General features: G+C 45.1%; 1 protein-coding gene across 1 annotated transcript; it reads left to right on the forward strand.

The window, feature by feature from the left end:
- Positions 1 to 7,748: 7,748 nt before the first annotated feature.
- LOC127313138 (probable protein BRICK1) lies at positions 7,749 to 10,514 on the forward strand. The gene is made up of 2 exons (XM_051343686.2): positions 7,749 to 7,948; positions 10,191 to 10,514. The coding sequence occupies exons 1-2, from the start codon at positions 7,813 to 7,815 to the stop codon at positions 10,310 to 10,312; spliced, it is 258 nt and encodes an 85-aa protein (XP_051199646.1). The 5' UTR covers positions 7,749 to 7,812; the 3' UTR covers positions 10,313 to 10,514.
- The last annotated feature ends 6,138 nt before the right edge of the window (positions 10,515 to 16,652 follow it).

The raw sequence follows: 16,652 nt of genomic DNA on the forward strand, positions 1-16,652 counted from the left end.
AGTTCTTACTATGTCCTTGGCGTCCTCGATTGCTGTCAACCAGTAGAATCCTGCCCGAAAGACCTTGGCTGCAATAGCTCGACTACTTGCGTGGTGGCCACATATTCCTTCGTGTACATCCTTCAGAATTATTCTTCCTTCTTCGGGTGTGACACACCTTTGCAAGACGCCTGAAATACTTCGCTTATACAATTCTCCTTTGACCACCGTGAAAGCTTTGGAGCGTCGAATTACTCGCCTTGCCTCAACTGGATCGTCGGGTATTTCTTTCCTGAGGATGTATGATATGTACGGCTGCATCCACGGTGTCTGTATCATCATGACCAGGTCCTGATCTTCTTCTTCTTCTTCTTGCTTTTCCTTGGTAGCCCCCGAGGGTTTCTTCTCCTTCTTTTTTGATTTTGTTGATTTGGTGGACCTCTCTGTTATCTCTTCCCAGAATACACCTGGCGGGACTGCAAGGCATTGCGACCCGATGTTTGCAAGAACGTCGGCTTCGTCGTTGCTCAATCTGCTAATATGATTTACTTCGCATCCATCGAACAACTTCTCGAGCTCGTTGTACACCTCCTTGTATGCCATCATGCTATCATTGACTGCGTCACATTGGTTCATAACTTGCTGAGCCACCAACTGTGAGTCGCCAAAAATTTTTAATCGAGTTGCGCCGCAGGCTTTCGCCATCTTCATCCCGTGTATGAGAGCCTCATATTCTGCTTCATTGTTAGATGCGTTAGGGAACGTCATCCGAAGGATGTACTTCAACTTGTCGCCTTCAGGTGATATGAGTACTACTCCTGCGCCAGCTCCTTCTAGTCTTTTGGACCCGTCAAAGTTCATGGTCCAGGTTCTCGACAAATCTGGAGGTCCTGTATTTTGCAACTCCATCCACTCTGCGATGAAGTCCGGCAGTATTTGCGACTTTATTGCTTTTCTTTTTTCATACGTGATGTCCCGAGGGGAAAGTTCTATTCCCCAAAGGGAGACACGACCCGTAGCTTCTGGGTTGTTCAGTATATTTGACAAGGGAGCTTCATTGACCACTATGATCGGATGTGCCAAAAAATAGTGGCGCAATTTTCGTGCTGTCGTGAACACTCCATATGCTATCTTTTGGTACTGAGGATACCTTTGTTTTGAGGGCGATAAAACTTCGCTAACGAAGTATACTGGCCTCTGCACGCCGTGGAGTTTTCCTTCTTCTTCCCTTTCAACAACTAGCACCGTGCTCACCACTTGGGGCGTGGCTGCGATATACAGCAGGAGAGGTTCCCTTTCTTTTGGCGCCACCAAAATTGGTGGTGTCGAGATTGTGCGCTTCAAATCCTCGAAAGCTCTGTCGGCTTCTTCGTTCCACTGGAATTTATCTCCTTGCTTTATCAAAGCGTAAAATGGTAACGCTTTTTCACCCAGCCTAGCGACGAATCTGCTCAAAGCTCGCGACTCGCCCGATTAGCTGTTGTATTTCTTTCAACTTTGTTGGCTTCCTCATTGTTACGATAGCATGTATTTTATCGGGATTTGCTTCGATCCCTCTTGCTGAAACTAGAAACCCCAGAAGTTCTCCTGCTGGGACGCCGAAAGAACACTTCGTCGGGTTCAGTTTGAGGCAGAACTTATCAAGGTTGTCGAAGGTTTCCTTGAGATCCTCGATCAGCGTTGCCCCTTTTTTGATGTTATGACGACATCATCAATGTATACTTGCATGTTCTTCCCGATCTGTGTCGCCAAACACTTCTGCATCATCCTCTGATATGTTGCTCCCGCATTTTTTAAACCAAAGGGCATTGTTCTGTAGCAAAACACGCCGTAAGGTGTAATAAACGCGGTCTTTACTTCATCTTCTTCTTTCAATCTGATCTGGTTATAACCAGAATATGCATCCAGGAAGGAAAGACGTTCACATCCAGCCGTAGAGTCGATAATTTGATCGATCCTCGGGAGGGGAAAGTGATCCTTTGGACAATGTTTATTGAGACACGTAAAGTCGACGCACATGCGAAGGACCTTAGTGTTTTTATTCGGCACCAGCACTGGATTTTCTACCCATGTGGCTTCTGTGAATATCTCTTTGATAAAACCAGCTTCTTGTAGTCGATTGATTTCTGACAGCATGGCTTTGCGGTTTGGTTCCGAAAAACGCCGCAAAGGTTGTTTGATTGGTCTCGCTAGTGGATCCAAGTTTAGGTGGTGCTCGGCAAGTTCCCTGGTACTCCTGGCATGTCAGCTGGACACCATGCGAAGATTTTCCGGTGCTCACGGAGGAACTCGACGAGCGCGCTTTCCTATGCGATATCCATGTCGTTTGCGATAGATGTCGTCTTTTTCGGGTCGTGCGGGTGAATCTGCACCTCTTTTGAATTTTTCTCGATCGCAAAGTTGATTCTTTGTTTGGCCTTCCAACGTCTGGCGATGCGTCGTAATCAGTCATGCTTTTTGACGCCAAGTACTCAGCTTGCATCCCGAAAGTTTCTGACAACCGGTGGAAATCCTTGTCGCACTTATCGGTTAAGGCAAAGCTTCCTTTTACTGTGATTGGTCCCTTTGGTCCAGGCATCCTCCACAACAGGTATGTATAGTGTGGCACCGCCATAAATCTAGCATATGCTGGTCGTCCCAACAGAGCGTGGTACTGCGACGGAAAATCCACGACTTCAAATTCGAGCCTCTCGATTCTATAATTTTCTCGGGTCCCAAATCGAACGTCGAGATTGATCTTTCCCAATGGATAACTTGGTTTCTCCGGTGTGATGCCGTGGAACCTTGTGTCTGTTGGTTTCAAGTTTGCTAAGGATATGTTCATCTTCCTCAATGTATCTGCATACATAAGGTTCAAGCTGCTGCCGCCGTCTATGAACACTCGAGAGACATCAAATCCCGCGATAAGCTGGCGGCGAATAAGTGCTTATTGCCCTGGTCGAGGAACTTGCTGCGGATGATCTGCTATTGTGAAGCCGATATCTTGTCCTGACCAATTAAGGTACTCAACTGTTGGTGGAGGCATTTTCTCTGCCATAAACACCTGTCGTGAGATTACTTTCTGAGCTCTATTGGACGGCCTTCCCTTCTGAATCATCGACACTGCTCCATTGGAGTTAGGATCAACATAAGGTGGTGGTGCAGGTGCTGCCGCTATTACGAGCCGATGCCGATTGTCGTCTGTAATCGCGGGAGGAGGCGGCAAGTGAATCTCGCTTCTGGGTTCTCGAGGATTTCTCTGTGCTGCCCGCGCGTTAGCGTTTTCTGCATACCGCAACATTGCCTGAAAATTTCGACAGTCTTTCTGCAAGTGCCCTGACTGTCTTTTACCGTTGCTGTCGAGGAAAAAGTGCATCTGGCACGGTCCATTCATCATCTCTTCAGGGGACACGAAAGGTCTTGGAAACCTAGGCCCGCTACTTTGCCTGTTGCGTGAATCATCCCTATTATCACCTCGCTGTTCATTGCTTCTCTGGTAATCATCTCTGTTGCTTCCTCCTGTATTTGTCCAAAAACCTGCCGAAATTTGTCCTGGAGCGTCATAGTTCTGGTACTGCCGAGGAAATCTTCGCCTCGGTTGATAGTTTCGACCACGGTCCTCCTCTGGCGACCTGTGCCGTTTGTTATGGACAGCGTCTTCTCCATCTGCCCATTTATTTGCTATCTCCATTAACGCGGATACTGTCTTTGGATTGGTCCTTCCCAAATCCTCGACAAAATCTCCACGCCTGACTCCTGCGACAAACGCATCTATCGCTCTCTCGTCAGATATATTTTCTGCTGAATTTTTGATGATATTCCACCTTTGGATGTACTTTCTCATTGGCTCATCTGGCTTTTGTCGACATGCTCTCAATTCCTCTAACGACGCGGGTTTTTTGCACGTGGATCTGAAGTTCTTGACGAACACATCCTCGAAACTTTCCCAGCTGTCGATGGATCCTGGAGCGAGTTTCTTTATCCAAGATCGTGCGGCTCCACTCAAATGTACCTGGATGCTTTGCATAGTCTGTTGCCCTGGTTCCTCTGTCGGCTTCACCGTCTCCAGATAGTCGACTAGCCAATCCTCTGGATCTTGGAGGCCGTCGAACTTCTTGAAATTATCGGGTAACTTGAATCCTGAGGGGACTCGAGTTTTTCGGACTCTCCTCGTGAAGCATGGTAAGCCGCACATATCCTCGTCGTTAAGTTACGGAGATTGCCGATGATCCCTTACGCTTTGCCGCGCTCTGTCGACCCTTGCTTGTGCTTCGTGTCTCTTGCTCCACTTGGTCCTTCGAGTCTTTGCCGCTGTCTTTGCTGCAGTCGTGAACTATTTTGTCTTGCCGCTCCTTCGGGAGGCGTTGATACAAACGCTGTCCCCATAGCTCCAACTCCTGCTACCGCCATATTGTACGGTGTTTCCCTTGGATCACACGGAGGTGGTTTAGATGCAAGGATAAAAGCATGTGTCGCCATATACCCAGCCTCTGGTGTCTTAGGGATGATGTTTCCTCTTGTATCTATCGACATGAAGGACATGTCGAGGTTTTGGACCAAGTGTTCTCTTTCTGCTTCGGGTATGTGTTGCAGTCTTGATCTTGCTCATTCCGCGCCTCCCGGTGGCTATCACCCGTAGTTCTAGATTGTCGACTTAGATCTGCCCTTCTCCCGCCGGATGCGAAGCTGCCTCCTTTCTCCTATTCAACTCAGTCTGTCTGTTTTCCAATTCCCTGGCAGCTCGTGCGAGCCTATATTGATATGCTTGCAATTCTTAGTGTGGCTGTGGTAGCCATTGGTTACGTGCCGTTCATAGCTCTCGCGGCTCTGTCCCACGCTGCTTGTGAAAGTTGAACTCTATCTCGCGGCTCGGCCCGACGTATTTGTTGCCCAGGCCTTGTCGCAGATTGGAGGGATCGACGTATGGATTTCCCAGGTGTCGAAAGCCTCGTATGTCTCCTCTTGATCTTCAATGGCGTAAATCTGATGATACTTTGTACTCAGATCTACGTTGGGTTTGGTGACATCATCGTTGAGATTGATGAAGACCTTGCCCACTGTGATAGATTTGTCGATGAAGTCGTAACTGTCGACATCGCTTGAGCCATCGCTTATATATGAGTCCGCAGATGACTCAAACGACATGTCGTTGAAGATCTTGGCGAGTTTCTCTCTTGTTCTGGTGCTGACGTAACGTGTCGCCGAGGTTTCTTCTTCTCCTGACTCGATTGACGATGCATAGCTTGAAAAATCGGAATCGACCACCGACGATCCCGACGAAATCGGAATCTCGACACGATACGATCCTTCCTTCTCGACGCGAAAGTGAAACCTTCCGAACGTCATCTCCACGGGCTCCGCCAGATACGCATATGCATCCAAACGGGAGGGTGGGTGAGGAACAAAATCGACAAGACCAGCAGCGATCTGTTTACCTCGATCCATTGTGTTGCTTGCAGTTGATGATGTCGAAGATCTTGAACGTGCCATCGAGATCAGATCCTTACGCCTCTAATTCCCACAGACGGCGCCAATTGACAAGGTATCAACTTGTCAATGCCTATGGATTGTAGGCTAGGGTTTAGTTGGAAGTAGAGGGTAAGTAGATCTCGAAGGTTTCAGCCGAAAAGTACTCGACGATTATGAAAACTAGGGTTTGTAGACAATGATTCGATTCCCTCTTCGTCCCTCGGCTCCCCCTTTATATAGGAGGTGGAGCCGAGGGATTCGTGCTATACAAGTTACATAGTCCGGAACGGTTTCTAACTCATCCCGCCAGATTACAAATAACACTTCCTATTACAACTCTTGACTTTCCTTGATATATCTTGGGCTCCCGAATCTTCTTATTCTTCGGGTAGTGGGCCTTCAGTAAACCCCGGGTACTATCTTCGGCAGGCCCATTTGGGATGCCTATGTCACCCCCTTCCTTGGCACCGCTAGGAGACCGAAAAAGTGATGTAGGGTTGATGGTCCTTCGGCGGAGAGGGTCGTGTCTCCTTATCTAGGGTTTGGTCTTGTGGTCGAAATGATAAGATGGTGACATCTTATGACAAAGAATAATATCAATGCCATTCCTTCTTTATTCATTGGGGGCTCTCTTGGCTCCACTACGGTGAAGGTGTTGCAAGGCAATTCCATTCGAGATCCGTTCAACGCTTACTTTTAGGGTTTTTTGTTGTTTGTGACTTTGACGGGTTGTGGTGTTGTTGAGTACTCTTTCCCACAATGAGGAGATACAAACTTTGTTTCTTTGTTGATCAAAGGTCTTCATATATGGTCGTGTAGTCGAAGTTCGTATGATCTTGAGGTGTTTGGGAACCTGGAGATGTCATTATCATATGGTGAAGTAATATCATATATTGTACATGCTCAACGAAGACAGAGTTGGGGACGCATGATGACCAGTTCAGTCCTTGAAGAAGGGTAACAACCCTACTTTTGCCTTTGTTCTCTTATTTTCTCAATGCAAGATTACAAGGTTATGATGGTTACTAATACGAGATATATAGATTATAATAATGATTTGAACTCTCAAAATAATCTACAAATCTTGTCACGATGTTGATGTAGAGCTCTTCAATTTATAGGTGGTGCAGCGGTGAAAAAATCTTTGTCCTGCTTTGGCCTCCAGATCTTATATAGATGTGCTCTAAACCTAGGATTGCCAAACACACTGTGTGGCTGGATGGCACGTCCATTTCAAGGTCGTTGTTCTTGCATTGTACTATGGATGAAGAAGAGAAGGGATACAAATTACAAAAGCATCACAAAACAAAGATAACCACTCACCCAAAAGAACTCGACACTCACTGGATCAAGAGCCACATATTGATCCCTTTGGATGGAACCACGAGAATTCTTTTCGTACCGTGCGATCAGTGTTATCGTGGCTCCATGCGGCGTTGAATCCACCATCATAGACATCTATGCCACATTGCCATGTGTGCACATACTCAGGTCTTGCTGTGGTAAAAGTATGACCTTTTTTAGAGCAGAAAAATATAAGGGAAGCTTAGTTTTTTCCAGAGAGACCTTAAAAGGTCCAGACCTAAGGCCTAGTATTCACCTTCGGATGCAGCAGAACTGATGGGCTGGGGCTAGGGATGTAAATGGATCAGATCGAATTGGATAATGCTATTTTCATATCCTTCACCATATTTTTGTAGCGGATACGAATCGGTGCGGATAATGATCGGATGCAGATTCGAATGCGGATTATATCGGATTATGGACATGGAGCAGATTCGGAACGGACTCGAATTGGGAGCGAATATTTTAGAAAATATACAAATAAAATGAGAAAATATTTCTTTTATGTGAAAAATGTGAGCACAAAATATGTAACAATGGACTATAGGCAAACTTCCACACTTGTTCATTCATACAACATGGAAAGTAGCAAGCTAGTAGCATACATAGCCAAGTCGATGTACTAATTAACTATGTTGTGTGGATATTTAGGGTTGACCTTATTTCGGATTATCTTCTTTCAAAACTTGGGATAATCCGTCCAAAATGTCGGATAATCCAACGATATCATATCCGCTACCGTATCCTTCGGATGTCCTCTTGACCAATATTCACATCCACATCTATCTTCTGCGGATTCTAAAAAAATACGTACCATATCCTCAAATATGGATCCGGATGGGCATTTAAAGCGGAAATTATCCGTACTATTTACACCCCTAGCTGGGGCTCAACAGAAACGAGCGAATGGCCAGCCCACGAACCCGGCCCAAAAGCCCAGCCGAAGCGTAGCGTTGAAACGAAGGGAGAGGCAGCGACTTCTCCATAGACTCGTAGGTAGGTGGGGGAAGAAGAAGCACCAGCAGCAAGGGGCCGGCGGCAATGGCGCGCGCGGGCGGCGGGATGGGGAGCGCGGTGAACGTGGGCATCGCGGTGCAGGCGGACTGGGAGAACCGCGAGTTCATCTCCAACATCTCCCTCAACGTCCGCCGCCTCTTCGACTTCCTCCTCCGATTCGGTGCGCCCCCCTCCCACCTCCCAGATCGACCCCCAAATCCGTTTCCCCATTCTGGTTGCTTGCTTGCTTGCCGCAGTAGGGTCGAACTGGATCTGCTGTAGCTGAATTGACTAGATAGTAGATAGATAGATCGCCTCTCTGACCAACACCAGCTGAGCTCTGTCTGTGAATCTGCACTCTGCAACTGCATCACGGCATGCCAATTCGTACGTTTGTTTCAGACCATAGGGATCGCCGCTCCAAGCCTTGATTCTTCCGTGTAGGTCGATCGAGTAGCGACGACGACGGCCGCCCCATTAGCAGCCCCCTTCGTGTCGCCGATGAGGTTCGGTTCAGTTAGGCCTAAACTGGCCACCATTGCAACTCCTTGACTGTAGATGCTAAATGATGAATTGCTCTGTGTGGCTCTGCTGTTGAGCTTTGGCTGTGTGTAGATGATAACGGATGAATGCCACCATGGTTAGTCCACGCCCAGTGAGCTCTGGTTCATTCTCCTTGTGTGCCTCTTACTATCATCTGCAAATAATTTAGACTCTCCTATAACTAGTTAGATGATAACCAGTCAGTTGCCTCTAAGGGCATCTATAATGGGAGGCTAAGCCCGGGCGCCAGGGTTCTAATCCCAGCAAAATGGCAGTTGGGTCTTAGGATCCTGGCTTATGGACGCTTAATTTCAGGCATCGCCTCCAGATGTTGCACCGGGTGCTTGTATAGAGTTTGGCTTGCCGCATGGGAATCTGTTGGATAAATATAAGCACCTCATGTTGGAGCCTAGCGTTGTAGCTTTGGAGTCTTGCCTAAGAACGCTGGGATTAATTTTCTTTCTTTGTCAGCTCAAGCGTCTACACAAGCGCCCATCATTGGTCATGCCCTAACACTACTGAACATAGGAACATGATGCATTTGTACCATTGCAAGTGTAAAATCCTACTTCTGCATAGGAAAAGTGGCACTGTCACAAGTGTATTTCTAACTTATTATATGTATTTTAGCCATATATATCTGGACAATGAAGTCCCTGGGTCAAACTTGCTCCGTGTAGGTGAGTTTATTCTGCCTCTAACATGAAAACACACGTCCACTATAATCAGCCAGTCGCCAATATCGTAGACACGCAGCACAACACGGGATCCCAGACCGTTGCAATGGCTGCACATTTCACACCAGTTTCTAAAAACCAAGTGTGATGTTGAGAGCCCACGTGTGCTGATAGCACATTTGCAGCACGACCTTAATGGTATCTCTGAACTGCGTGATTTGTCCTTCTCAACTTGAATCCCCATTGTCTCTCTTCCGGTTTCCCCTGTTGTGTCGTGTATGGTGGCACCATTGGAAGCTAAGGGCTAGAAAATTCGCCCCTCGTCTTCTGTATGTGAAGTTGGCAGACTGTCCCAAGACAGAGGGATCTGGGGTGGCACAGGAGAGGGCGTCAAAACATGAGCTGTTTGTGCACGGCACCCTGCGCCATGAAGCTCAGAGGGGATGGGAGCAAGCTTGACGGCGGAGGCAACGGGGGATGACGAGGAGGAGTGCTTCCACGAGGCAGCGAGGGCGAAGCTTCTCTGGCTGAGGGCATGCCTGACGCCACCGGTGAGGCCACGAACGTGCAGTGTCTTCGTCAACAACGAGGGGTCGATTGTTCATGTTCGCACAATTCAACAGCACTATTTACCATCCGACGACCCAAGTATTACTGGTGCAGCTGGTACACCAGTTCTTTGGTTTCACATGATACATTCTCCTGAGGCTTGAGCTTCCACACTCATGTAATAAGTTCTGTGAGATTTTGCTCATGTCCAGGTAATAATAACTCTGTATCCTCACAAACAAATGTTCTTTTTAGACTTTGACCATTGCCCGGCAGCCCCATTGACAATGCATGAACATGGTCCCTGGTACTAGTTCAGTTCAGGCATGGCCATATAAGGCACACCCACAAGCGATAAGGTGTTTGCTACAGCTATGCCCATGTTTTCTGCTCCTTCCGACAATCGTTCTAGTTATGGTCAATTCATGATATCCTTTAGCTATATAATTGTCAATTCATGATATCCTTTAGCTATATAACCTGTGAGAAGAATCAGATTGGCGTCAGCTTTTAGCTTTGAACTCTGCTCGATACATAGCGAAGTCGCACAACTATATAACCATTTGTGGGTGCGGAGTAAACGGATTAAGGAATCATTCAGATAATTAAAGACGGTGGTAGCCTCGCTAACCTGTTTCGTTTGTCTCGCTGCAGAAGCCACGACAAAGAGCAAGTTGGCGGCTTTGAACGAGAAGCTCGACAGCCTGGAGCGGAAGCTGGAGGTGCTGGAGGTCCAGGTGAGCAGCGCAACCACCAATCCCTCTGTCTTCAACTAGCTCGAAGCAGGGACACCAACATATGGAGGCAGCTGCTGAGCTTAGCTAGGGTTTCGGAGGAAATATTATGTATTCTAGCTTTGTGCTGTGTGTTTGTGTATGTGCAGTCTCCAGTCTGTGTATGTGTGTACTGGCGACTGCTTTGGCCGTCCATGTATTACAATTGATTGCTTTTCTGTGTGTATATGTGGTCATTGCTTGATGTGGTCGAGAAACAAAGCTAAAATTAACCCGGAGCTAAAATTAGCTAGCTGGCTATCTAGGCACACGGCCATCCATTTGGTGCCACTGCTGCGGCCGGCCGGCGTCTGCGGCGCTAGCCCATATTAATATATTATGTATACACACATATATATACAGATGGATGGAAACCAGGCTTGCATTCACCTCCACAATATGTATATACACATGGAGGCCACGAAGAAAGTCGATGAGATCTAGAAGAGGAGCAAGCTCGAGGAGTTCATGGATGCCTTGCCTGTTCTTGTCAAACATTCCATTGCCAAGTAAAATGAAGACCTAGTTGCGCTCCATGCCGTGAGTCGACAAGCACAGACAGGACCTCCATGAACTTCTCGGCCTTGTTGCTCTTCGCCTTCACGCCACGCGAGGAAGATCTTGCATCGGTGAGTTTGGCTTTTGCGCCCGTCTCTGGACATGTATGTTAGAGGCGTTGTGCATCTCAATTCTCCATGTTGCTGGCAGAAGCAACGCCAGCTTGCATTGGTCAGTCCCTCATTGTCGTGTTAGATCCTAGTAGGTACTCCATCAGTTCATAAAGATAAGATGTTTTGGAACTTCAGTTGAAATTTAAACTCCCAAAACGTTTTATATTTAGGAACAGAGGTTGTACTATTCAAATTTGAGTGCTTATACACGATCGCTGATCCTACTAAGTTCTTATATATTGTCAGAGAAATCTGGTTACTTGCAACAACTAAATCACGCCTTGACCACAAGAATGCAAAGCCACATAGTGCTATCAAACCTGAAACTGGTCAAGAACTTCTGAACGTGTTACTTGTAAAGAAAAAGAACGTGGATAGCCTTCCAGTTGACCTAAATAATCTGATGGTTATGGGATAAGCTTTTATTAATTTTTCTCTCGACGAGCTTCCCCACGAGTTTCTCCAGGGTATCATGTGGCTTATGCTTGAGCAGAATTCAGCCAACAAATCTCTACACGATTTATTTGAGAAAAAAAAAGTCAAAATTTTCTCATCACGCGTGCTAGATCAGCACGGATACATGTTCACCGACCGCAAATCATGTCATGCATTTGTCCGCAAGGTGCATTCTATCTGTGGTGTCAAACTGTCAATATCTCAGGTAACTTCCAGCAGAAAACGGACAGGAGCTGAGTATTCACTCGCTGTCAATGAAATTGCCATCTTGTCACTCCCTGAGGATGCTAGCCAGGCAGTCTGTTTCGCAAATTTGGCGTGTCTCGTGTGATCAAAGGTTCCTGTTTTTGTAGGTATAAATTTTGCTTTCATCCAATTTTTGCCGCATCCATCTGAATTTCAAGAAACTTCTATACATGCTGTCGGATCCTACTTACGGTTTTCTTCATCTTTCGTTCGTTAACAACTGTTGTTGAAGTCGACAAATCGTACAGAAACAGCTCGCCAATAATTTTATTTTCATGGCCAGGTAGCTTTCCACACCAAATAGGGAACATGATACTCATTGCAGGTGGTCAGTGATTATATTTTGCCATATTTTGTTGCTATATTTATCAAGGTATTGGATGTCAAATTGTTCGAACTGTTTACGCGTGTGGAGTGTGGACTATCCGGAAGTATCTTTCCAAAGGCCAAGGAGTATACTAATGGGTTATGGGTGGACATACCAAAGAGGCCAGATCATAATAAAATCTATCGTGTGAAGTCTTCTAAATTATACTACTGAAGAACTTCTAAATACTTGGGATGGTTGAGGATTGGTATCTTCAGTCAAAGAAACAATTGTAATAAAAGATCTCTTGTGTAGTTGTGTATATATTCTCGTGATTTTTTTTTGACTGACACAGGATACTTATATGTACTTGCTCTGCATCTTTTGTTAATTCATTCATCTAAATGCAAGCAAACTTCAACTTAATATTTTTCCACACTTCGAATTTTCTTTTTCTTTTACTTCTAACCTAAATGGGAAATTCATCTGAGCTGCTATTTTTTCTGGTTAAGTTAGGCGTAATCAGCATCCTACGACTTGAATTCTATATGCAAGTGCAAACTCTCCCTGATGGCCAATCTGCTGCGAATCAAGACAGACAAGATCGATCAATAGTACACCTCATTTGCTGGTTGCTGGTTTTGGCATCTTCCACGCTTGTCATAGGAGTATCAACTTAACAGCTTCCGTGAAAACTAACCATCAACATGACATACATAAATCATCATGCTCTTCTCCTAGTCGCATTAGTTTACGGCACCGAGCTGATATGTTCAGACTCGTGTCCATGCTTGTTTGATAAACATGATTAAGTTCAGACTTGTTTCCATGCTTGTTTGATGAACATGATTCTTTTGTGGGTAATGAACATGATTAATTATGTGTTATCTGAGCAACAGAACATTAAAAAAAGAACATCATTATCTCCACGTTGCTGTCGCAGAAGCAACACGAACCTGCATTGGTCAGTCCCTCGTAGATCTTAATAGAAACCCAGTACAAAGTTATATTAAATCAGTGACAACTAATATGCAATGGAGGTAATATTTGAATTCAAAATGCTTGCACGTGACTGGTGATCCTACCAAGTTTCTTACATATTGTCAGAGAAATCTGGTTACTTGTGATAACTAAATCATACCTTGACCACAAGAATGTGAAGCCACATAGGTGCTACCAAACCAGAAAGTGGTCAAGATCGTGTTACTATGAAGAAGAATAAACAAGGATGGCGTTCCAGTTGACAGAAAAATATACTTGCACTCACCTTGACCTAAATAATCTGATGGTTACGAGATAAGCTTTCTTAATTAAGCTCTCGACGAGCCTTCCCATGAGTTTCTCACAGGTATAAAGATCTTCTGTACGATTATACCAAGTTTTTTTTTTTCATGTCACTTGTGCTTGATCAGAGTTCGGCCAACATATCTCTACACTATTTATTTGAGAAAAAAATTCTCTAAAATTTTCTCATCACTCTTGCTAGAACAGCACACGAATGCACATTCACTGACTGCAAATTATTTGTCACTCGTTTGTCAGCAAGGTGCTTTCTATCTGTAGTGTGAATATCCTATTCTTCCTGCAGCTACCTTCCAGCAGAAAACGGGCAGCACCTGAGTATTCACTCGCTGTCAATGAAATTGTCAGCTTGTCGCTCCCTGAGGACTAGGCAGTCTGTTTCGCAAATTTGACGTGTCTCGTGTGAATATAGGTTCCTGTTCTTGTACTCCCTTCGATCCATATTATTTGATGCTAAAATGGATGTATCTACAACTAAAGTGTGTCTAGATACATCTATATTAGCTTCAAGTAATATGAATCGGAGAGAGTAGCAAAAAAATTCTTTCATCTAAGTTTCGTCGTGTATATCTGAATTTCAAGAAACTTCTGTAACTACTGCCGGATCCTACTTACGATTTGTTCCTCTTTTGTTCGTTAACAAATCGTGCTGAAGTCGACAAGTCCTACAAAAGCAACTCGACAATATTTTTTTTTAAAATGGAGGCAAAAGCTTTGCCTCATTCTATTAATTAAGTAGGAGTTTTTGGACAAGATAGTCCTTACAAATGGGAATACAAAAGATTACTCTCCTGAGATAATTTCCCATAAGCGCTTTGCACCCGCGGCAACCCACAAACGGGATTCTCCCAAGGACAACTAAGGGTGAAGCATATTTGTTGTGGAAAACCCTAGCATTCCGCTCATTCTAAATTTCCCATGTGACAAGCAAGGAAAGGGAAGCGGCGGCTTTGTGGTTTGTAGTGCCGTGAGTTTTCATGAGATCCCACCACATCTTGGTGGAGAGGTCCGTCCATTGGCTTGAAAGGATTCCGGGAATGCCCAACCAATCCCTAATGTAATTTCAAAGGCGCACGGTGTAGCGGCAATGCACGAAGAGATGGCACACCGATTTTGTGACTTGCTTGCAAAGAGGGCACACACCACAATTTGGCCAACCACCCTTTTGTAGACGTTCCGCGATTCAAATTCTATTTTGCATGAGAAGCCATGCGAAGAACTTCGCCTTAGGAGGAGCCCAGACCTTCCACACCGTATTATATAAAAAGGATGTAGTGGAGCCAAGGAATTGCAACTCATAGACCAACTTGGCCGAGTATTGCCCATTCGCCATATGCTTAGATATCATCTTCCACTGCCTCATTTAGGTGCACCGCTTGTAACTTAGTCCACAGCTCCAAGAATTGGGAAAGGTGTTCAATCGTGAAGCTCTCGTCCAAGTTGATTCTACGCACTCAAGCATTATCCTCCAAGGCCTTATTGACTTTCCAAGATTTTCTTTTTGAAGTTGCGAAGATGAGCGGGGCTATACCTTTGGTCTTCCTCCCCTCAACCCTAGGAGTGTGCCAAAAGGTGTCTTAATACCGTTCCCAATAGTGATGGTGGTCGCGGCGTAGAAGATGTCCATGTCCTCCTCGGAGCATGGGTTGTTGGAACCCGCCCAAATCTTTGTGCTATCCTTCCAGTCAAACCAAGGCCAACGAAGATGGAGGGCAGTGGCGAATTTGTCCAAGTTCATGACTCCAAGCCCACCAAGCTTCTTTGGACGGCACACCGTATCCCAATTTACTTTGCATTTAGCTCCGGTAATATTATTTTTAGCCGACCAAAGGAAGGCCCTCTCGATTTTTTTGATGAAGCTAATGGTGCCCGGCGGGATGACAAGGGGTGTGAGGTAGTAGGTGGCTTGCGAGGTGATCACCGATCACAAGCTCCGTGCGGCCGTCCGTGGTGATGTATTTTCCACCCCAAAACGGAAGCTTCCCGGAGCATTTGTCTTCGAGATATTGACAATAACTTTATTTTCAATCCCAGGCAGCTTTCCACACCAAATAACAAGCATGATACTTATTGCAGGTGGTCATTGATTATATTTGGCCGCATTTTGCTGCTATGTTTACCAAGGTATTGGATGTCAAGTTGTTAAGTCTGTTTACGTGTGGACTATCCAGAAGTATATCTTTCAAGGACCAAGGAAAATATACTAATGGGTGGACAGACCAAAGAGGCCCAGAATCCCCAGATTTATCGCTTGGTCTTCTAAAGCATACTGAAGAACTTCAAAATAGTTGATGGTGGAGGATTGCTATCTTCAAAGAAACAACAATAAACCATCTCCTAATTTTGTTTTTGGCAGAAACAGGGTACTCTTTGTATCTTTTGTCAATTCATTGATCTGAATGTAAGCCAACTTCAACTTAATATTTTACCACACTTCATTCTATTTCTTTTATTTCTTCTTTTCCCGTTAAGGTAGGCGTAATCAGTAAAGCACCTTACGACTTGAATCTGTACTCAAGTGCAAAATCTTCCTGATGGCCAGTCTTCTGCGAATCAAGACAGTCGACAGACATGATCGATCAATAATACACCTCATTTGCTGGTTGTCTGTTTTTGACATCTTCCAAGCCTGTCATATCAACTTAACAGGTTCCGCGAAAACTAATCATCAACATAATATACTTAGACTATTCTGATTTTGTCCTCGTCACATTAGTTTACGACACCGAGCTGATATGTTCGGACTTCTGTCCATGCTTGTTTAATCAACATTATTAAGTGCTACCACAGAAACAGAACATTAGAAAAGGAACATCATTAAGAGATGCTCAAGTACCCTGGGAGCTAAGGCAGCAGATTGCAGAGTACAAAAGAGCCTCACAAGAGCTACATCCGAAGATCTACCGCATCAAAAGAAATCTAAATGGAGTAGCCCACGACTGCGCACAACAGGCAATTAGACAATCACAGTCTTTACCTATCTTCAGTTGTTTAAATTCAGCTCCCAAATTTGTAGGCAGTTGCCCCATTGCTCTTTCTCTTCAAAATCTTGATCTTCAGGAAATTGTACTACATGCTGTACATTGTTTCTGAGCTAAATAAAATGTTGGCGCCCCCAACGCCTAGTCTTGTTAAAAAAAAGGAACATCATTATCGCGGAAGATAACTTGCCACACATTGATACACCGTGTAGTTTTTGCTATAGCAGGTGCAAAATGTCTGTGATCAATGACTGATCCTGGTCCTTACTACAACAATTACTACACATGGTGTTGACGGTCTGACGGAGTGTCTGCGGCCAAGAAGCTAGATTCATGGCTTAGAGCATGTCTAACAGGTCCCGTATTTTTTCGCCCCTTAA

This window comes from Lolium perenne, chromosome 7 (assembly GCF_019359855.2).
Source record: "Lolium perenne isolate Kyuss_39 chromosome 7, Kyuss_2.0, whole genome shotgun sequence".
Taxonomy (NCBI): Eukaryota; Viridiplantae; Streptophyta; class Magnoliopsida; order Poales; family Poaceae; genus Lolium; species Lolium perenne.

What these genes read in the sequence shown, in the direction of transcription:
- LOC127313138 (XM_051343686.2), top strand. Translation starts at nt 7,813, where the DNA reads ATGGCGCGCGCGGGCGGCGGGATGGGGAGCGCGGTGAACGTGGGCATC. An exon ending in CGACTTCCTCCTCCGATTCG is followed by an intron (nt 7,949 to 10,190) that starts GTGCGCCCCCCT and finishes GTCTCGCTGCAG; the next exon opens with AAGCCACGACAAAGAGCAAG.